This window comes from Culex pipiens, chromosome 1 (genome assembly GCF_016801865.2).
Source record: "Culex pipiens pallens isolate TS chromosome 1, TS_CPP_V2, whole genome shotgun sequence".
NCBI lineage: Eukaryota > Metazoa > Arthropoda > Insecta > Diptera > Culicidae > Culex > Culex pipiens.
The window spans coordinates 5,932,477-5,954,919 of NC_068937.1; the positions used below are offsets into that span (position 1 = coordinate 5,932,477).

Here is a 22,443-nt window from a genome sequence, read left to right on the forward strand (position 1 = left end):
GAGTCAGCTTCCAGGGAAAAACCCAAACTAGCGCTGCAGTGATAAATTGAGACTGGTTAACTTTATGGCTCGTTCTCAAACGCTGAAGCGAGCTATGGAATTCCCTGTGCAAAAAAAAAAACAATCTAGTGATAACGAGCTGATACAGAATGCACTTGACATATTTGCTTGATGAAAAGATTGTCGTGGAATCTCTCAAACAGAAAATGATGGTACTTGTCGAAAAAATCCGGGTTATTCCAGAAGATTTTGGTTACTATATTTTGAATTTTTCAAACAAAATCAAAGGAAGTGTTTTAATGGCGTTAGATATCACTTAAAATTGAGGTTTGTTTCCATTCCCATCCAATATCACACTTAACATTCACACAGAACTATTAAAAAAATATATCAGAGCGTTTGGTACGGTATGTCCACGCATCCTTCCTCCGCTGTAGATTCTGTGAAATGTGCTCAGAATCCTCTCTGCGGTAAACACAACGCAGTAGGGCTGGCCGCTTTAATTCTTGTAATACAAAAAAAAAGTGCTTGGGCGTAATCTAATTACAAAATTTTCCAGCATGCTTTCTTTGGAATGACAGCTTTTGTGTTTTGTGTTTGTGATTAGATTGGAAAAAAATAATTTTTGAAAATTAGTATTTTACTTCAAAAACTCAAATTTTGTAAACACTCTTATTTCCAATAATTAAAATTTGGAACAATCACAAAAAAACTGATTTTTTGAATTTTAAACCAAAATCACTGATAAATACTTAAAAAGATCACAAAATACATTTTTTTTTAATGTTGTAACCATATTTTTTACAAATTTAGATATTCCTGAATGAAATGCCTCCATTTTAACAAAAGTATAAATTCGTTTCTTTATAGATTTCGATAGAAAAAAACAGTGTTTACATCAAAAAATCAAATATGCGAAATTTTGCTTAGTTTATTTTATTTAAAAAAATACGTTATTTAGTTTAAGAATTGTATATCAAATTATCTCATGTTGTGAATGTCCATTCAACATTCATCGTTTGCACCCTGTAAAAATCGTGAAATCCTATTGTTTATATTAATAATATTTTATTTTACTCCAATTCAGTCCCATATTATCTAATGAATGTCCATTCAAAATTTCGCATCATTTGAACCCTTTTTTGAAAACCGTAAATTCTTTATTTTTCTCAAAAGCAAGGGTTATTCAATTATTTGGAAACAAAATAGTATTTTACTCCAACAACTTTTTGTCAATGCGCTGTTTGACACAGGTTAATAAATTTGTGAACATTGCAAAAACTCTCAGATGAATGTTGTAAAAATCATTCGAAATTTCGCTTTGTTTGACACCCATATAAAAAATTATGAAAAATTAGATGTTTTTGAAATACGGTATTTTCTGATACTGTTGTATTTTTAATCTAATCTAATCTAACCTAACCTAACCTTACCTAACCTAACATAACCTAACCTAATCTAATCTAATCTAATCTAATCTAATCTAACCTAATCTAATCTAATCTAACCTAATCTAATCTAATCCAATCTAATCTAATCTAATCATCGTTTGAAGCCCGTTTTGAAAATCGGGACCATTTTTTTTTTTCAAATGTTCGGTTATTTCGGTTATTTGTGTTTGACACAGATTAAGCAATTTATGAACTTCGCAAAAACTAAGGTTCTGTCAAATTACGGCCTTTGTTGAATGCTGTAAAAATTAATTCATAATTTCGCGTTGTTCGACACCCATGTTGCAGATTATGATACTTTGAGTGTTTTGGAAAAAACACGGTATTTTGTGATTATTTTGTATTTCAACCCATTCAAAATGTCGCGTCAAAATATTTTTTTTGTATAGAAAAATATTTTTTTTGTAGGGGAGGGGGGCGGGTTTAGATTACTAGCATGACTTGCAAGTGAAATTTGTATATTGTATTGTGTTTGAAAAATATCAAAGTACGAAACGAAAGCGCTAACTACTAAACTTTGATCATATTTTTGAATAATAAAGGCACGAAATTTGCCTCGAATGTGAAATTTTTGTATGGCGAATTGTGCTTAAAGTTTTAGGTAAGAAAAATGGTTTGAAAGGGGATTTAATATGAATTCTGATATTTTGGAAAATGTGGGCAAATCGTTCCATTGGTTAGTTTTTGCACAAACCAAGACTAAGTTGTAGGTGAAAAAATGATATTTTGGTTGATTATTTTTATTTTGTCCACATATGAAAGGGTTTTAAAAGTTCTAAGTGCATAGTTGTCCCATGCGAAATTGAAATATTTTTTATAAATTTATGTCGGTGGGACAAGTGTGCAGTTATGATAAATAATGGTTTAAAAAATAAACTTAAAATGCGTTTTTTCTTACTCATTCAAAAAATTACATGAGAGCAAATCATTTTTAGGATAGTTTTTGGTGAACTAAGACTAACTTGTATGTGATAATTATATTATAAGTCTAGAAATCTATTTAAAGAATCGCTTTTTATCTATTTAGAAAAACATGTTTTGAAGTGGGCAAATCATTCGAACGGTTAGTTCGTGACCAATTATGACTAACTTGTTTATGACGATTTTATCGTTTGCAGGTAATTTGAGTGTTTTTTGGACTACCCGAGCAGACGTAAATAACGTGGGAATAACAAGTTTTGATAATTGAAAATACTAGGCCAATAACATTTTATGTTATTTTTAACAAGATTTGATATTCGTCGGTATGGATTATTTGTTATTAGATTGTTATTGTAATAACAGACTAATACATCTTTGTTATTATTTTTTGCTATTTGAACAACTAATCCGATCATCCCAATAACAGTTGGAAGTATTCGTCCATAACAAAAAATGTTATTCCCAAGTTGTTTTGACTTTCAATCAATATCAGACCAATAACAAATTTTGTTGTGATAACATAAACTGTTATTAAACTCTTATGCAAAAATGGATTTTTCAAGAACATTTCATAACATTTTCTGTTATTTTAACAGTATTTGTTATTGAAATGGTATAGATTTTGTTAATACCGTCTGCCCGGGTAGTGTAATCCGGCTTGTATTGCAGTCTAACTTTTAAGCCACCAAAAAGCTCAAATTTACCAATATTTTTTTACTTACAAATTTTTCAAAATTGCGACATGTGTAATCTGGTTTGTGTAAATGTTTAGTCCCCTTCCCCTCTGACGTACGCGTTCAGGTCCATGATTTTAAAAGCAATAGTTTTTTTTTCTCAGTCTTATTTTAAAGCAAACTGGCCTCCCCGTCACCCACTTCTCTTTCTGGGACATTAATTCTCGACTTTCATCCGGAAAGGCCCCTCGAACAGCGTAGAGAGTCCTAAGTGGTCGTCGCGGTAATTATTCGCCCCGTAACTTAATGGGTTACTCTCTTTCTCTCGGGCTGTTTCGCTTCTTTTTGTTAAGTTTAAGAGTTTAGGGCTTGACCCCTAAGAGTTAAAGCCAGCGGGAAGCATCACAGTAGGCGCGCGCGCGCGTTTCGGATTTAATATCCGAAAATTATCGGTTTATAGCTATGGGAGTTTAATGTTTCGTTTTTTTTTCTTTCACTCTAAATTTTATTGATATGTTAACGTTGATAATTAACTCGACTGCCACGAGATCATTTAGTCGTTTTCGTCACATTTATCTTAATTTGAGTAATTGTCGCCCTGATGAGCAGTTCTTGGAAAAACTGAATTTGTTAGAACTGTATCGAATTTCGAGCTGGCGGGAATCATAACACAATTTGTTATTCGCTGTGAACAAAAAAACAAGAACAATTTCAGTTCTTTATCAAAATTTTCAAATAAAAGGTTGTGTTCAAGTAATGACAAGTTATGTTTGAAAAATAACAGGTTATGTTCTTTAAATAAAAAGTTATGTTCTAGAAATTACAGGATATTATCTTTAAATATTTTTTTCAAATAACAAGCTATGTTTTTAAAATAACAAGGTTTTATCTTTTCGTTTGGTTGATCTTTTCTAAGAATCGCTCTTCGATTTGCAACATTTTCCCATCAAATCCAACTTTGTAGAGCTCGATATCAAAGTCAAACAAGGTGGTGATATCGCAAAAAAAAAAATCGCCTAACAGTGACAAGTAGGCGCCGACAAGTTGTGCAAATAGTTCAAATCCAGGACACTGCACACGGTGCACAAATAGCAAAAAAAAAAACTCAATGGTTGCTTTGTTGCGACTGACGCAAAACGACGTCTTTTTTTTTTTCTTTCTCGCAAATATTCTAATCGCAACTCTTCCGCAATTGCGATTTTTTTCTTCTGCTGACAAAACAGAAAAAAATCGTGGTGGCGCCGTAGTTTCGCGGAATTTGTACCAACTTGACGTAGGTTGAACAGTTTGTCGAAGGAAGTAGCTCGGTTGGTTATTTTCCTTGAATTTCTCAACCCAACAATTGTACAAATGTTTGCGTTTTCTGGGGAACTGGGTTGGGTGTGTGAACTTGAAGGCAGAAGTTTCAAATATTTAGGTTTTGTTTGGTTTAAGAAAAAACATAAAGGGTTTCAAGCACAGCATAACTCAAAATATTGATGTTTGAGATACTGTGAAACTTGTGTTTGAAAAAGCTGTTTAAACAAGACTCAAAACAAGTTTGTCATTTTCATGAACTCAATAAAGAATTTGATTTTCTCCAATAAAAAAAACAACGCCTTCTGCGAGTAATTCAAGATCAGCCTACTTCGATCTACAAGAAAAATAAATCTCAGGACACCGAGGAAAATCGTTCCATAAATTTCCATACCCACTTTGTTCCCCCTAACCCAACTCTCTGCAGGAGGTTGGGAAACTACTCTGAGAAACAAAACGAAAATTACGATCGTCCCTTCTTACTCCGTTTTTTTTTTTTTTTCTCAAAACCACGACAAGTTCCTGCGAGAACGTGCTGGGCGAGATGTCCTGTGGATATCTTGAAGATTGATCCCGAAACAGCTGTCCCAACGGGGATTACCCCTTTTGCCCAAACCTGCACGGGTTGTGGCAAAAGGATAAGCTCGACGTAAACATATGTCGCGTTTTAGAGGGGAAAGTTAAGGGGAACCGGGAAGCTTTGCGGCCGGGTTTGAGTATGAGTTTAGGATAATTGTTCCGGTTTGAGGTGATTTGAGTGGGCTATTTCGGTTGGTTTGGGTGCAGAAGAGGAGCTAAAACAGAAAGGGTAAATCAATTTGGAAATTGATTGATGAAATTGGCTAATCACTTGATCGGCTAATTTAGGACAAACCATGACTAACTTGTTGATGAATAATCTTCTTTTTAAGGTGGGTTCAATTGGATATTTCGAGAATTTTTTGCCTGAAACTACACCGATCTTAAATGTAAATTTTGATTTTTTTTTCCGCAATCGAGCAAATCAATTTATCGGTTAGTTTATAATGAACTAAGACTAACTAGAAAATAATATTGATGAGCAATTTTCTGAGATTACGGTCATTCGATTTTTTTGTATTTTTTAATCCGACTGAAACTTTTTCGGTGCCTTCGATGTGCCCAAAGAAGCCATTTTGCATCATTAGTTTGTCCATATAATTTTCCACATAAATTTGGCAGCTGTCCTTACAAAAATTATATATGGAAATTCTAAAATCTGTATCTTTTGAACAAATTTTTTGATCGATTTGGTGTCTTTGGCAAAGTTGAAAAAAAATGATACAAGGTAAAAAATTGGTGATTTTTTATTTAGGCTGGTACAAATATTTTTAAAAGTTTTTGTCCCCCCCCCCTCGAAATTGGCCCGAAAAATCAGGGGGCAAAAAAAATTTTTTTTCAATAAACTTCAAAATTTCAATGAAAATTCAAGTGCAACCAACTGAAATCAAATTAAAATACATTCTTCTGCGTTTAAAATCATTTTTTGCATGTTTGGGTTTATTAAAAAATCTTAAGATTTTTAGAAAATTTTCGATGCAAAATCTTTTTTTTCGATACAATTTTTGTTTTTGTCAGATCATAGATTTTTTGAAAACTAATGATTGCAAAACAACTGAACTAGTGTTAAATGCATTTTAAAACACTTTTTTCATTTAAATGTAAAGACTATGGCTTGTTATTTAAATTTTTATATTTTTTTATTTTTTTGCCCCCCCCTTGACCTCGGCCAGGGCCGAGGGACAAAAACTTTTTTAAATATTTGCATCGGCCTTAACCTTTTGTAACAAAAACTTGATTTGCAAGAAAAACTTTTTTTTTATTTTCTGATATGTTTTAGGAAACATCAAATGCCAATTTATGCGAAATTTCCAGAATGGGCAAAAAATCTTTGACCGAGTTATGAATTTTTGAATCAATGCTGATTTTTTTTTTCAAAAAATTGAAATATTGGTCGCAAAAAAATTTCAACTTCATTTTTCGATGTAAAATCGAATTTGCAATCAAAAATAAAACAGTAATTTAAATTAATTAGTTTTTTGTGTGATTGGCTGAGTGAATGAATGATTGAAAGAGTGTGTAAATTACTAATGATATATTTGTTTTCAGGGCAAGCTTACTGCTGATATAAGAACAAACGGGTAGCGTTTCTCGGTGGTCGTGAGATCGATTTTATTTTAATGAAATTTAGTCCGATAGATTAGTTCGATTAGCACCGCGTCGGGTCAATTTTGTGTTGCGCGTTCGTCGCCGTGTTTGATAAACGATATAGCCGTTTTTCCGTGTATTATTTCTACGATTTGACAGTATGTGTTTTGTAGGTTCACTATACGCTTGCGAGGTATAAATTTAAAATTTGAAGAGACGTTTTCCGTAAAACGCATGAAAAAATAATTCTCAGCATTATAGCTCGGAGAGCACGATAACGAGTATTTCTCCTACGCGGTTGTTAAGCCCTTCTTGTAGCTTCGTAACTCATCAGTTATCGGTCGCTAATCTTATAGTTATTCAAAAGTTGAAATCGTCTATGATCCACTCGAATTAAACACTTTACGTAGGGTTTAATATTTTACCTGTTAAATACATTCTTTGTGGTTTTATCTTTCCACAGCCGGCTGTCTAAGATAATCCATCTAAACGTAAATAAATCACAAATAAACGGGAATAGTCTCAACAGCAGCATCCGATTGCTAGCCTTGGGAATAATACATCAACCCATTAAACAAAACTTATCGATTATTTGGGTCACATCATCATCTTCTATGATGAATCCTGGCCATTACCCTTCCCTACTAACAAAATCCCAAGTAGAAGTAGTTTTCCGGCACACGCGGGGGTGTGGATATCGTATAGAACCCACCCTTGGTAGCAGCCTGTGCTAACTAACATTCCCGTCCCGTTCCCTCGAGATCTACAAACTGACATGGCGGGCGCCGTTGGTGGCCAATGACTGTTTCTTATCTACAGCAGCTCTAGTTTTGATGATCTTGATGTTTTATCTTTTCAGCGCATTCATGCATGCTGTTGATAAGGGAAACATCACTAGATCGTTGAAGCGTATGATCGCTAGTGCTGATAGGATACTACGGTCCTGTTCAGCAACGGAGAAGGACAACCATGGGTGGTCTCTCATGCTCATGCTCATGCTCAAATCGAATTTGCAATCAAAAAGTACTTTAATGAAATTTTGATAAAGTGCACCGTTTTCAAGTTATATGTTTGCCCAATTTTTGAAAAAAATATTTTTGAAGGGCTGAGAAAATTCTCTATATTTTGCTTTTTGGAACTTTGTTGATACGACCTTTAGTTGCTAAATATTGCCATAAAAAGGTTTAAAAACAGGAAAACTGATGTTTTCTAAGTCTCACTCAAACAACCCACCATGTTCTAATGTCGATATTTCAGTAACTTATGGGCTGATTTTCAATGTTAAAATATGAAAGTTTCGTGAAATTTTCTGATCTTTTCACGATTTTTTTCATTTTTATTAAATCAAGACTAACATTTCAAAAGGGCCAAACATTCAATATCACGCCGTTTTGAAATGTTAGTCTTGATTTGAAAAATAAAATAAAAATATTGTTTTCGAAAAGATCGGAAAATTTCATATTTTAACATTGTAAATCGGACAATTAATTTCTGAGATATCAACATTAGAAAGTAGGAGATTGTTTTGGAGAGACTTAGAAAACATCAATTTCCTGTTTTTAAACCTTTGCATGGAAATATCTCAGCAACTAAGGGTCGTATCAGCAAAGTTGAAAAATGCAAAACATAGAGAATTTTCTCAGCTTATCAAAAAAAAAATTTTTCAAAGGTGGGCAAAAATGGGCACTCATTTTAAAAAAATAGATTGCAAATTCGATTTTACATCGAAAAATAAGGTTGAAAATTTTTTGCGATCAATATTTCGATTTTTTCAAAAAATCAGTATTGATTCAAAAATTCATAACTCAGTCAAACATTTTTTGCCCATTCTGAAAATTTCTGAAAAGTTGGCATTTGATGTTCCCTAAAACATATCAGAAAATAAAAAAAAAAATAAAAAAATGTTTTTTTTTGCAAATCAAGTTTTAGTGACAAAAAGTGAAATCACCAACTTTTTTTTACCGTGTATCATTTTTTTCAGAGTAGTTCCTACCTATATTTACAACGTTGCCGAAGACACCAAATCGATCAAAAAATCCCTTCAAAGGATAGAGATTTTGGCTTCTTTGGGCTTACGGAAGGCACCACAAAAGTTTCAGCCGGAATAAAAAATACAAAAATTAAAGTTCTAAAAAAAATACAGATTTTGTAGAGAATTGCTCAGAGAATCAATCTTAAACGTAAATTAGAAAATTTTGCCACAATCGAGCAAATCAATTTGTCGGTTAGTTTATTATGAACTAAGACTAACTAGAAAATAATATTGATTCAAATTATTTTGAGGTTATTTTAGTCGATTTTTTTTCACACAAAAATGTTGAAACACAGGGTTTTTTGAAAATTTACAGAAAACGTTACCATTGGGCAAATTAATTTATCGGTTAGTTTTGGATTAACCAGGACCTTCCTGTTTAGGATTTTTTCGTGTTACGTTTATTTGTATTTTGTTGATTTGTTGAATACAAAAGAACTGTGAAGATTTTTTTTTTCATAATGAGCAAATCATTTCATCGGCTAGTTTTCGATGAACAAAGACTAACTCACTTAACAGACTAATTGATATATTTAAACACTTGTTTCATTGTGACTTTCCTGCGCACAGAAAGTACATAAGAACTAGGCCAGTTGGGACTACCTTCCACGGGGTTTGGCAAGGTTGGACTGCCTTGCTTACGAGGGACTTCCTGAGCAATGGTCCTCAAGTACGGTTCCTTTTCGTTGGTTTCGAAGTAGTACACCCCGCGTGGCTTCTTCGCCAGCGGATGCACGTGGATCTCCCCGAACTCCACCCTGCCCAAGGAACACTTACTGTGCAGATTGTCCAAATCCGAGCACCGATTCGCGAAGTACCCCCTAGCCATGAGCGACTCCTTGAAGTACGTTACCGCGCGACCATGACTACAGATCCACAAGAAATCCAGTCCACATCCCGGTTGGCTTCGACCTCCATTCGGGTAAAAATCCGCCGTTCCGATATTTTCGAACATCGCAAGACTACCACCGTTGGAGTGGATCACCTCGACGTTCTGTGCGTCCTCGGAGGACAACCGACCCTGGGGCTTATCCAAGCTAAACAGGAAGTCAGCCGGATCCAAACCAACAATATATGCCACCTTCTGGCGCGTCTTCTTACCCGCTAACCCAGCCACGTGAGCCCCCAAACTGTGGCCAACCATTCCGATCTGATCGCCGACCTGGCCAAGCTCCAACAGCTTATCAACCATTTTAGCGACCAATTCCCCAACCATCGGAACCCGAAACGCCACCTTAGGGTAGTTCAAATCTCCGGAAATCTTCGCCCAAACAACCCCAATCACGTTGACGTCACCCTTCTCAAGGTACGCCCTTGCCAACGGTTCCACCACGTCCGACTCACTGTTTCCCATCCAGCCGTGAATCAAGATCTTCGTGGGCAGCTCCTTCCGAAATCCGTGACTCGGCAAATCCCCAACTTGATCAATCGTAAATTTGACCGGCTTTCCGCCGTTGGTTCGAGAAAAGAACAAAAAGCGGACGTCCTGGGCGGCGTCGTACGATCGACTTTCGAGCCGGATTTGGTAGACCCGGTTCCGGTCGAAGAGTTCGAGCTTGCCTTCCTTGTTTGGCAGGAGCATGAACTTGTTCCGGTCCCAGGTGAACGGGAAGGGAGCGATGGTTCCGTTGGTGGTTTTGGTGGTCAGGTCGTCCTCCGGGTAGAGAGGCATCTCATCTGTAAAGCATGAATTTATTAAGTTAGTCAACTTTAGAAACTTAAAAAAAATCTTACTTGCGAAATTTGCTCTGAAAACTGAAGCTGAAATTAAGAATATTAAAACCTTCATGCTTGCGAAACCTTCAACTTGAACTAATGATATCAAATTTGCTTTTACTCTAGTTTTATCGGTCACGCTTCGTGTGTAATCGATGTTCACGCAAATTTATCACATTTGATATGGTTTTGTTTGATAAACTTTTTGCTGAGTTGATTGCAACCTAATTCATTTGACTAGTAGTTCATAATTATATTGTTAAAAAGTGCTCCAAGTGCTTTTAAGTCAAATTAGGAATTAAACTCTCAAATGGGCAAATCATCGTACGGGTTAGTTTTTGATGAACTAGGATTAACTTAGTTTAAAAAAAATGGTTTGGTTTAAAACACGTACTAATGTCAGGTTAGAGATAATATAATCAAATGGGCAAATATTTTTTATCAATTAGTTGATCTGAAAAAAACCGAAGAAAAAAAATCCGGTGATGATTAATTTCACTTTTTGTCACTTAAACTTGATTTGCAAAAGAAAACAATATTTTTATTTTTTGATATGTTTTAGGGGACATCAAATGCCAACTTTTCAGAAAGGAAAAACCTTTCACCGAGTTATGATTTTTTAAATCAATACTGATATTTTTTTCAAAAAATCGAAATAGGGGAGATAGGGGTAAGACGGCCACCCTAAGGGAGAAGTCTCATAAAATTAACACTACAGATTATTTTGATCTCAAATCAGGAACATATTGTTCTACTAATAGTCCATTATAGAAATGATATAAATTAGTTGGTCTAAAACCATTTTTCAATACTTTTCAGCAATTTTAAAAAAATAATTGAAATCGGATATATATGAAACACGCGGGGTAAGACGGCCACCCATGTGGGGTAAGACGGTCAGTGCTATAAATTAACTTGATAACTTTGCTAAATCCACCCAAATACCTACATGATTGGTTGAACAGACTTCTCTGAAAATCATGACTATTTTGGTTGAAAATAACAAGTTTCAAATGTGAAGAAAAATGTTATTCAACAAATTTTATATTTTGGCTATGTGAATTTCATATTATTGCGACCACATTTCATGAAAAACTATGATTTTTTACACGAAAATATACCCAATTTAATGCAAATTAACTGGTTTGTGTATTTCGATTAGAATTAGTAAATCATAATTATGTAAACAATATTGAATTAGCGACTTTTATTAAAAGTTTGAATGGATTTCATACTATTCAATGAATTTTGCTATATCACAGTAAGGAATATTGACGAACCGGCAGTTAACAGCATTTTGATAAAAAAAATGATAGTTTTATCGAAAGTATGTCAAATATGTCTTAACAGTCAAAAATCCTTCAAAAATGCAACCTTTATCAAACCAAATTTACAAATTACGGGTGGCCGTCTTACCCCCCGTGGAGGTGGCCGTCTTGCCCCCAAATTACTTATTTTATAAAATATTTTTTGCAAATACCTCAACGCATTTTTTTAACTTTTTCGAGGGACATAATCATGGGAAAACTTCAATTGAAAAAATATTTTACGAAAGTATTACATATTGTTACCTAATCAAAATGCTTAAGTTGTAAATCATAAAAATTACATCCAGTTTCAAGTTGAAAAAATATTTGTTTATTTTGAGCTATTTTTATACTATTTCAAACAATAGGTTTGGCAAAGGTGACTCCATATGCATTATTTAGCATGAGGAACAGTATTGCTTAACATTTTAGTAATATTCATTAGTATACTTAGTAAAACAGTGGGGTGGCCGTCTTACCCCGCCTGGCCGTCTTACCCCCAGCTCCCCTATTGGTCGCAAAAAATTTTCAACTTAATTTTTGGAGATAAAATCGAATTTGCAATCAAAAAGTACTTAAGTGAAATTTTGATAAAGTGCATCGTTTTCAAGTTATAGCCAGTTTTAGATAACTTTTTTGAAAATAGTCATTTTTTAAAGCTAGTGCCCATGTTTGCCTACTTATGTTTTTAAAGGTCATATAAGCTTTTGTGTTTCATATGTTTATTAGGTCCTTTTAAAAAAACTCTAGAATTTCCCTGTTTTTTAATCTTCGTATGACAATATCTCAGCAACTAAGGGTCGTATCAACAAAGCAAAATGTAGAGAATTTTTTCAGCTGTTCAAAAATATTTTTTTCAAAAGCGGGCAAACATTTTTTATTTATTATTTAAAACTACTTATTTAAAAAAAATAATAACTGCTACTATTTTCAAAAAAATACCTTAAATGGCTATAACTTGAAAACGGTGAACTTTATCAAAATTTCACTCAAATGCTTTTTGATTTCAAATTCGATTTTACATCGAAAAATTAAATTAAAAATTTTTAGCGACCAATATTTCGATTTTTTTAATTAGTATTGATTCAAAATTTCATAACTAAGTCAAAGATTTTTTGCCCGTTCTGGAAATTTCTGAAAAGTTGGCTCAATGCTCAATTAAAAAAAACATATTAAAAAAATATATTGTTTTTTTGCCTATAAATTTTTAGTAACAAAAAGTTAAATTAAAAATCACAATTTTTTTACCGTGTATTATTTTTTTCAGTGTAGTCCGTATCCATACCTAAAACTTTGCCGAAGACACCAAATCGATCAAAAAATTCCTTCAAAAGATACAGATTTTTTGAATTTTCATGCATCATTTTTGTATGGACAGCTGCCAAATTTGTATGGAAAAGTATTTGGCCAAACTAATGATGCAAAATGGCTTCTTTGGGCATACCAAAAGCACCAAAAAATTTCAGCTGGATTAAAAAATACAACAAATTTGAATGACCGAAATCTCAGAGAATTGCTCAACTGTAAACTAAATCTTAAGTCCGAGCGAAAAAAACAGGCCAACAATCAAACAAACTTCGAGGAACAACAAAATAAAATTTTGATGATTTTCTGTGGTAATAATACTATGTGACGTAAGCGACATTTTGCAAACATCTCAAATGTGCTTTCTATGCGAACTGACACTTTAATCACAATGGATTATTATAGCTTTTTTTTTTTTTTTTTTTTAATTTATATTTATTCAAATTTCTTTTCCATGTACATTCATTCAGTTAAAATATTATTGAGTGTCCAATCACAAACGATGACTTTTCACCTCAATTTTAAATACTAGCAACTTTCATTTATTCATGAAATATTGTAGCTTTCGCTATTCAGTGATTTCAAATGTAGGAGGTCCTACATGTACAAAAGGGAAAAGGGATACCTTAAAACTAACTTATAAACTATATAAAGAGCGGATCAATGCATGGATTATTATAGCTGTGAACTAGGGTGACAAGGCAAAAAAATACTTCGGATCCCCGGAAGACGGTAAAAACAAAATTCATGCCATTTCAATAACAAATACTGTTAAAATATCAGAAAATGTTACGGAATCTTCTTGAAAAATCCATTTTTGCAAAAGAGTTTAATAACACTTTATGTAATTTGTTATTGGTCTGATATTGGTTGAAATCCAAAACAACTTTGGAATAACAAGTTTTGTTATGGAAGAATACCTCCAACTGTTATTGGGATAATCGGATTTGTTGTTAAAATAACAAAAAATAATCACAAAGATTTTTTCAAAGAATAACTAAAAATGTTATAAGTCTGCTATTACAACAACAATCCAATAACAAAAAAAAATCATAACGACGAATAACAAATATTGTTATTAATAACTTAAAATGTAATTGGCCTAGTATTTTCAAATATCAAAAAATGTTATTCTGAAGTTATTTCCGTCTGCCCGGGATGACACTCTTTATCACGATTTTTTGGGCAAAATTATCTGTGCCAATTTTGTCAGTTATTTTTTTTTTTCGCATTCCCCGAAAAATGTCACTTAATATTCTCAAAAATGGGAACAGTTCATTGTCCTGCTAATGAACTGTTCCCATTTTTGAGAATATAATCCCGGGCAGACGGTACTAACAAAATTCATGCCATTTCAATAACAAATACTGTTAAAATAACAGAAATTGTTATGGAATCTTCTTGAGAAATCCATTTTTGCATAAGGGTATAATAACAGTTTATGTTATCATAACAAAATTTGTTAATGGTCTGATATTGGTTGAAATCCAAAACAACTTTGGAATAACATTTCAAATTAAAGTATTTTCAAATATCAAAAAGTCCCAAGTTATTTCCGTCTGCTCGGGTACAGCTTTTCCAATGGAAATGAGCGAGCAAACAAAAACATTTGGAAAATTTACTTTTTTCTGTCCGTAAGGTGTCCATAACTTGGAAAGCGATATCCTATACACTTTTGGGTACCAAAATGTTCGTGATGAAAAGACAAAACTTTTATAACTTCAACAAGGTAATTCAAACTATTTTTATTGAATACAATTTAAGGTCTATAGAAATAGATTCATTGTTAGATGGTTCTTAAGGCTGGAACATCGCTCAGAGTGTTACACTATGGTGCTTCTTGTTCCGAAGTAGCTTCTTGTGGTGTATCTTGTAGGACCTCCCGAGAAGCTTTCAAGAATGGTGGATTTGCGTTCGTCTCAAAGTAGTACACTCCACGAGGCTTTTTCATCAACGGATGAACGTCAACCTCGCCGAACTCTACTCGCCCCAAGTTACACTTGTGGTTCAGTTTATCCAGGCTTGGGCATCGATTCGCGTAGTATCCCTTCGCCATGAGGGACTCCTTGAAGATGGTTACGGCTCTTTTGTGGCTACATCTCCTGTAGAAAAGACGGCCGCAACCTGGTTGTTTTTTGCCACCATTTGGATAAAAATCCGCCGTCCCGATGTTGGTGAAGAAGGCAAGCCAGTCGCCATTTGTGTGAAGCACCTCCACATACTGAGCATCGGTATCGGCCAGCCGTCCTTGAGGTTTGGACACCAAAAAATAAGGCTGTGCAGGGTCCAGTCCAACGATATAAGCCACCTTCTGGGGGGTTTTCTTCCCAGCTAGGCCGACAACATGCGCTCCCAAGCTGTGTCCAATCATGCCGATCTGGTCGACGACTTGTCCAAGATCCAGCAATCTGCCGACCAGTTTGGCCACTAAATCACCGACGGCCCCAACTCGTTTCCGCGCAAACCCGTAAATTGTTCTGGCACCTTTGGTCCAGATCACTCCGATAACGTTGACGTCGCCCTTCTTCAGGTACTCTTGGGCCAACGGACCAATCACCTCGGACTCACTGTCCCCTACCCAGCCGTGGACTAAAATCTTCGTCGGCAAGTCCTTCTTGAAGCCGTAGCTTGGCAGCATCTCGGTACGATCGAAGGTCAGCTTGACCGGCTTCCCACCGTTGGCTCGCGAGAAGAACAGAAACTCCACCTCCTTCAGCGCGTCAAAGGATCGATCATCCTGGAGTTTCTTGATCTCCTGTGCTCGATCGACGAGCAATGGCATACCGTCGTTGCTGACCGAAAGGACCCACTTTGTTCGATCCCAGGAGGAGAACGGAAGCGTCATGTTGGCCTCGAGATCCCAGTCCAGTACGGACATATCGAATGGCTCGTTTTCTGCGGGAAATGTACGCAAATTTGCATGTATAAATCGATAAACTAATTCACGTTCCTACCTGCCACTATCGCTCCGAAAAGTAAAACCAAAATTGAGTAAATTTGAACCACCATGCTTGAATCTTGTAACAGAACAAACTAAATTGAAATGTAAAAGTTGAACTTTATATAATTTTATTTTATCATGATGATTACGATTACGTTCCGGTTAATTTTATGCTACTTACGCGATTATTTCATGCAAATTACATCATGGATATTAAAAAAAAAGAGTGTTTGTTGTCAAGCGAAGCTTTTTTCAAAAAAGTACGTTTCGTTAGCAATTCTTTATATGTTTCAACGATTCACCTTTGTGGGTAATTTTACATCGTAGGCCTGGCCACTGAAAAGAAGGATATTGGGAGTATTCTCTTCCTGTGCTTTTTTTACCCTCTACCGCCCAAATGTTTTTTCGATTTTTTTTCCTCGTGCTCAGAAGGACATTTTGAGCAACTTTTGTTCTGCGAAAAACTATACTTCTCTTGTTTTATGTTTTTCATGTTTTAGTTTTAGCATTTTAATTTGCGTTTATCTTGTTTAGCTTTCTAATTTTTTAACGTTGTACAGTAACTTGTTTAATTTTTTGCTTGTGTTTTCACATTTTCTGCCCTAGAATGGCACCATTATCATTTAAGTTGTAAAAAAATGTTAAAATGTGTTCAAAAATTGTGCATATTTAGACATTTTTAAAAGCATTGATAAAGTCACATAAACAAGTCAAACTTCCAACCCTAAAATTTTCTAAAATTTTAAGAGTTATTTTTTCCAATGCTTTTTAAAAATCAAAATTGGTTGAAAAATCTAAAAAAAAATAAGATCAAAACCCGTCTAGTGACGGGGTTGGGTTGTAGAGAGTTAAAAAAAAGGTAGGCTGTGGTAAGTTGTGCCCTTTGACGATGTTTTTCTCCATACATTTTCACGATTTTTCTCAACGCTCAACGTTCAACAGCGTCCCCTCAAACCTTAAGGGGCCCTCCATAAACCACGTGGACAATTTTTGGGGAGGGGACACAACTATCAATTATCACTTATGACAAAGTAGCAAATCTGATAAAAAAAATACATTTAACATGACGAGTGTCAATATTGCACAGAGTTTCAGGGATTTCGTGTTATATCCCAATGTTGAAAACAAGTTTCTTTTACAAGCTAGAACGGGTTAATATTCACCGGAACAAATTATTCTGTTATCGTTAGTAATAATACAACTTTTCAAGCGCTGTCATCCAGCAGCATCCGGATCAGTTGTTCCCGCGGGATGAGCTCCATTATGCCGTTCTTGTTAATCGATAGCGAGTACTTCTTCCTGTCCCAAGTGACCGGCATATTCATACCGCTATCATCGGGAACCCAGTTGACTATATCCAGTATGTCTTGCGGCAGTTTCGACTCGTCAATGACGGGGACTGAAATGTTTTAAATTGTGATGTTTGTTTGTTGGTATTAATATTTTTTTTATACCGGCATGAGTTGCAATAAAAACGGTTAAAATAAAAAATATAAATATTTTCATTTTGAAACTTTGAAGTATTTTTTGCAAGATTTAAACAAATTGTTCTGTAATAGAATTTCGAACGACACTGACTAACGTTCATCGTTTGGGGAGAGCTTATATTGAGTAAAAATTTCCATTTTTTCATTTCACGGATAAAATCAAAACAAATTACTGGTTGTTAGTCCCTGTTACGCTTTTTCCTGGAATGTATTTAATTTATGCAAGGGACCGTTCACAAATTATGTAGCATTTTTTTTCGCATCGGGAAACAACCCTCTAAAAAGCTACGTCTTTTGTGGATGACGCCTAATGTACCCGGGCAGACGGTAATGACAAAATTCATACCATTTCAATAACAAATACTGTTATAATACCACAAAGTGTTATGGAATCTTCTTGAAAAATCGATTTTTGTATGAGTGTTTAATAACAGTTAAAGTTATCCTAACACAATTTGTTATTGGTCCAAGCCAAAATAACTTTGAAATAACATTTTTTTTGTTATGGAAGAATACCTCCAACTGTTATTGGGATGATCGGATTAGTTGTTAAAATAACAAAAAATAATAACAAATCTTTGTTCGAACAAAAACTAAAAATGTTATTAGTCTGTTATTAAAATAACAATCCAATAACAAAAAAAATCATAGCGACGAATAACAAATCTTGTTAAAAATAATATAAATTGTTATTGGCCTAGTATTTTCAAATATCAAAAAATGTTATTCCCAGGTTATTTCCGTCTGCTCGGGATACCTTTTCTCGGAATATATTTCTGTATGTAGAATAACACAAAAAAAAATATTTTTACGTAATCTAGGGATGGCACAGCCTGTCAGGCCAGACCTACTGTGCAAAGTTAACCGAAATGACGATTCGTTGAAGCAAGATCAGTTTTAAAACATGAAGAGGCGGCCATTTTTTTTCTATTCAAGGGAAGAAAATATTTCTGCTGTTTTAAGGCTGGTACAAATATTTTTAAAAGTTTTTGTCACCCCTCCCCCCCCCTTCAAAATTGGCCCGAAAAATCAGGGGGCAAAAAAAATATTTTTACAATAAACTTCAAAATTTCAATGAAAATTCAAGTGCAACCAGCTGAAATCAAATTAAAATACATTCTTCTGCGTTTAAAATCATTTTTAGCATGTTTGGGTTTATTAAAAAATCTTAAGATTTTTTGAAAATTTTCGATGCAAAATCTTTTTTTTCGATACAATTTTTGTATTTGTCAGATCTTAGATTTTTGAAAACTAATGATTGCAAAACAACTGAACTAGTGTAAAATGCCTTTTAAAACACTTTTTTCATTTAAATGTGAAGATTAGGCTTGTTATTTAAATTTTTATATTTTTTTATTTTTTTGCCCCCCCCTTGACCTCGGCCAGGGCCGAGGGACAAAAACTTTTTTAAATATTTGCATCGGCCTAATTTATCATTTTAGATGTTTAAATGGGATTTTTATTTGCTTTTTTAGTAATTGCTGAATAAAACGTTCAACTATTCCTTCATTCTTCCTAGCAAAGCACGCATTTCCTCCTCGGTCACGGTGTCGTTTACGGCGGTCCACACGAGAAACTCATCCAGCAGCTCCTTTCTCCGCTCGGCCCGATCGGCGATCCAGTACTGACCGGCAGACATGCATCGGCACTATGAGCTCTTTTTAACGGCACTCAGCTTGTTCTAGATGCCATTTTCGTTTAAAGCAATGTTATGCTTGTTGCTAGGTAAAAATCTCTTGTTTTTGGCTTGAGTAATGTGTAGAAAACATTGGTTCATTGGAAAAATCGATTTCAGCTATATTTTCATGTAAATGTTCTCTTAAGCTCTCAAGAAGAACTTCTTAAGAGCTCTTTGAGTGCAATTAAGAGTTCTTAACCTATATCTCAGTAGGGTATCAAAATAATCTCTCAGGGTCTTCGGGTGCCTTAAAGACAAGCGTAATTAGCGTATTCTAATCACTGGCACAACATGCTGGGTATCTTCTACGTGAAATGCCAAACAAGTTCTTCTAAAAGAGGAGTTAGAGCGGATGCATGTCTGCTGACCGGCACCGTTGGTGACCAACGGATCCAGGAAGTACTTCGTCCGGTCCCAGGTTACTCCGCAATATTTTCATTAATTTGAGGAAGTTTTAATTGTAGTTTTTTTTACCATCATCGGTATTTTCTCCAACAACGCTTAAAATTATTATAAAGCAAAATGGCACTATTTTCATTTTTTTTCAATTTAAAAAGCTTGTTTTGACCGACTACTTCCTAAACCTCCCACGACAAGACTGGCTACCGTTCATTGTTTAAGAATAGCTTTAAACAGGTAGAACTTCCAATTTGTTGAAATCTCGTTAGGTCAATTCCACGGTTGATATTCAAATAATTTACTTGCCCTTTAAATTCCACAACGTTGTTTGAGAACAGTCAGAAAACTTTATCAGATTTTTAAGCGAAAAAAATCAAAATTACCATAGTTGTTAACGATAAAATTATCGAGGTTCGATATCGATAACGATAGTTCTATCGTCGGGACGAAGACGATAATCTATCGTTATTGTTATCGTTATTCCGATAATTCTATCGGCGATACTTTTATCAACGATAACGGGCGATAACTTTTATTTAGTATATTTCTAAAATTAACTAAAACCAACCAAATTATGTTGAATTTTCAAGCTTCCTCCTAGTAAATATTTTTTGTTTCTACGGTAAGTTCCAAGGTATAAATACTAAAATTTTCACAAAATACCTTTTTTTAATGTACTCAAATTTTATAATTTGCAATATGGGCATCGAATGATTCGAAATTTTGCATGCATTTTCACTGTTTTAGAGTTTTTGAATGAAATGCTAAAATTTCCACAAAATACCGTATTTTCTCGAAAATACTCAAATTGTTATAATTCACAATATTGGAATCAAACGATTTGAACTTTTGCATATATTTTAACTGTTTAAGAGATTTTTTAATGAAGTACTAAAATTTTCACAAAATACCGTATTTCCTCAAAAATTCTCATTTTTTTTTAATTCGCAATATGGGTATCAAACGATTTGAAATTTTGCATATATTTTTACTGTTTTAGAGTTTTTTGAATGAAAAACTAAAATTTTCACAAAATACCGTATTTACTCTTAAATCCTAAAACAGTGAAAAAACAACTAAAATGTCGCTTTGTATCAATATAGGTATCAACCTATATTGCGAATTATAAAAATTTGAGTATTTTAAGAAAATACGGTATTTTGTGATAATTTTAGTTTTTCATTCAAAAAAATAAATTAAAAAAAAGCAAAAATGCATGCAAAGTTTTAAATCGTTCAATAACCATATTGCGAATAATAAAAATTTAGTATTTTCAAGATAATACGGTATTTTGTGGAAATTTTAGTTATTAATTCAAAAAACTCTAAAACAGTGAAAAAGCAGGTAAAATTTCGCTTCTTTTGATACCCGTATTGTAAATTATGAAAATGTGAGTACTTAAAAAAAAACACGGTATTTTGTAAAAAAAAACAGTATTTATGATTTAAAAAAAATTCTAAGCAAATGCAAGTCAATTTAAGAAAGACTTTAAAAAATAGTTATCGTCCGATATCGGTGATACGATTGTCGCCGATAGAAATATCGAAATAACGATACCGATAACGATAGATTATCGTTATTGTCCCGACGATAACGATAGCCATTATCGTTATCGTAAGACGATAATATTATCGACGATAATTCTATCGATTAACAACCTTGAAAATTACATGTTATAGACAAATGCTTCCTTTCTTCAACAGAAACATTCGCCAAAAGACGCCGACCGGCAGTGAAATTATGGAAAAGTTTAACCTTTATCAGACTTGGATTTTTTGCTGTTACTGATCTAAGTTGATTCAACAATAACGATCTGAACACTGGATAAGTTAAGTTTGCCTTTCGTTCAATTCTATCAATGGACCTCACAGGGTGGTCCCAATTTTTGACATTCTAACTACGTGTTACACAACAGGCTCAATTTCAACCTCAACAAACCCAAAATTAAGTCCTAAACAGCAAATAATGTCTCATTCTCTCTCAATTCAGCAGAGAAAGCATCTCAAACCAAACAAAACCTTTTGTGTTGCGGTCAACAAAATCGAAACCCCAATTGAGAGGCGAAGAAACACACACCACAAATCAATAGGGTGGTGCCCCTTTTGTCTCTGTGTGGCCACTTTGTGCGAACGTGACATTTGCCAAATCTCGCCGATTGGACCATAAAACCACCTTCGACGACGACGAAGATGATGCGGGATGAGCCGAGCCACCCCGGATAGAGTCATAAAAAAGTGAGGTTAGACCACGTTTCAAGATATTCAATTTGGACGAAAAAAAAATCGGTCTAAGATCGCAGCAGGCCACCCCAAAAATTTGCATTTTGTTCATCGTCGTCCAGTTTAGGTTTAGCTTAATTGCGCCACTTTTAACGACGCGCGAGGAAATTTTAAACGATCTGTCAAAAGTAACAGCTGCTGGCACACACACACGCTCGCAGTGTGTTCAGCTGATAACCCAGTAGGCGACCTTGATCCGCGTTATTATGTAAAAATGTGTGTGTGTTTGTAGCTGTAGATTATTAAGTCTGTCTATAATTTATAGCGGAATCGGCCTGGGAACCGTCGTGGCATTTGAAGCTGGACGAAAAAAAAGAAGAAAAAAACAAGAAGACTTCGTCTCATTCATTAATTTGCATATGTTTCGTTTTGGAGTCGGAGGTTTTTTTTATGAATGAAAGCGCGGCAGGCACGGACGCGGATCCAAGGAAGCCGCGATAAGAAATTTTTTGACGTCTCCGTGGAGAGCTCTATCGCGTGTGAAGAATTTTTCGCCTTGGGTTGCTGGGATCAGTTTTTTTTACTTCGGTGGAACTGTTTCATCATTTTGCCAACAAAAAATCGTTGGAAAGATAAAAAGTTGTCCCCTCCGACTGGGAATCCGGAAGTTTGTCACCCTTTTGGGTAATTGAGTTAAGAAGGAATTATACTGGTTTTGTAAATTTTCCAGACATGTGTTTCTCATAATGTTGGCGAGCTGTTAAGGTTTTCTTCAAAATGGAAATCGCTGAAATTGGTAGAAAAATTGTAGAGTCTTAAAATTTTATGACTTGATTATCCGGAGCCTTGAG

The 22,443-nt window shown here is 34.5% G+C and overlaps 3 protein-coding genes across 3 annotated transcripts in view; 1 reads left to right on the forward strand and 2 right to left on the reverse strand.

Moving 5' to 3' along the window:
• The window catches only part of LOC120421060 (myc protein), a 138,364-nt gene that overhangs the window by 3,659 nt on the left and 112,262 nt on the right, over nucleotides 1-22,443 (forward strand). The window lies entirely within an intron of this gene.
• Nucleotides 9,061-10,212, reverse strand: LOC120421061 (phospholipase A1-like). The gene has a single exon (XM_039584206.2). The coding sequence runs from the start codon at nucleotides 10,210-10,212 to the stop codon at nucleotides 9,061-9,063; it is 1,152 nt and encodes a 383-aa protein (XP_039440140.2).
• Nucleotides 14,697-15,786, reverse strand: LOC120421062 (phospholipase A1-like). Its single transcript, XM_039584207.2, has one exon. It carries the CDS (start codon nucleotides 15,744-15,746, stop codon nucleotides 14,697-14,699), a length of 1,050 nt encoding a protein of 349 aa, XP_039440141.1. The 5' UTR covers nucleotides 15,747-15,786.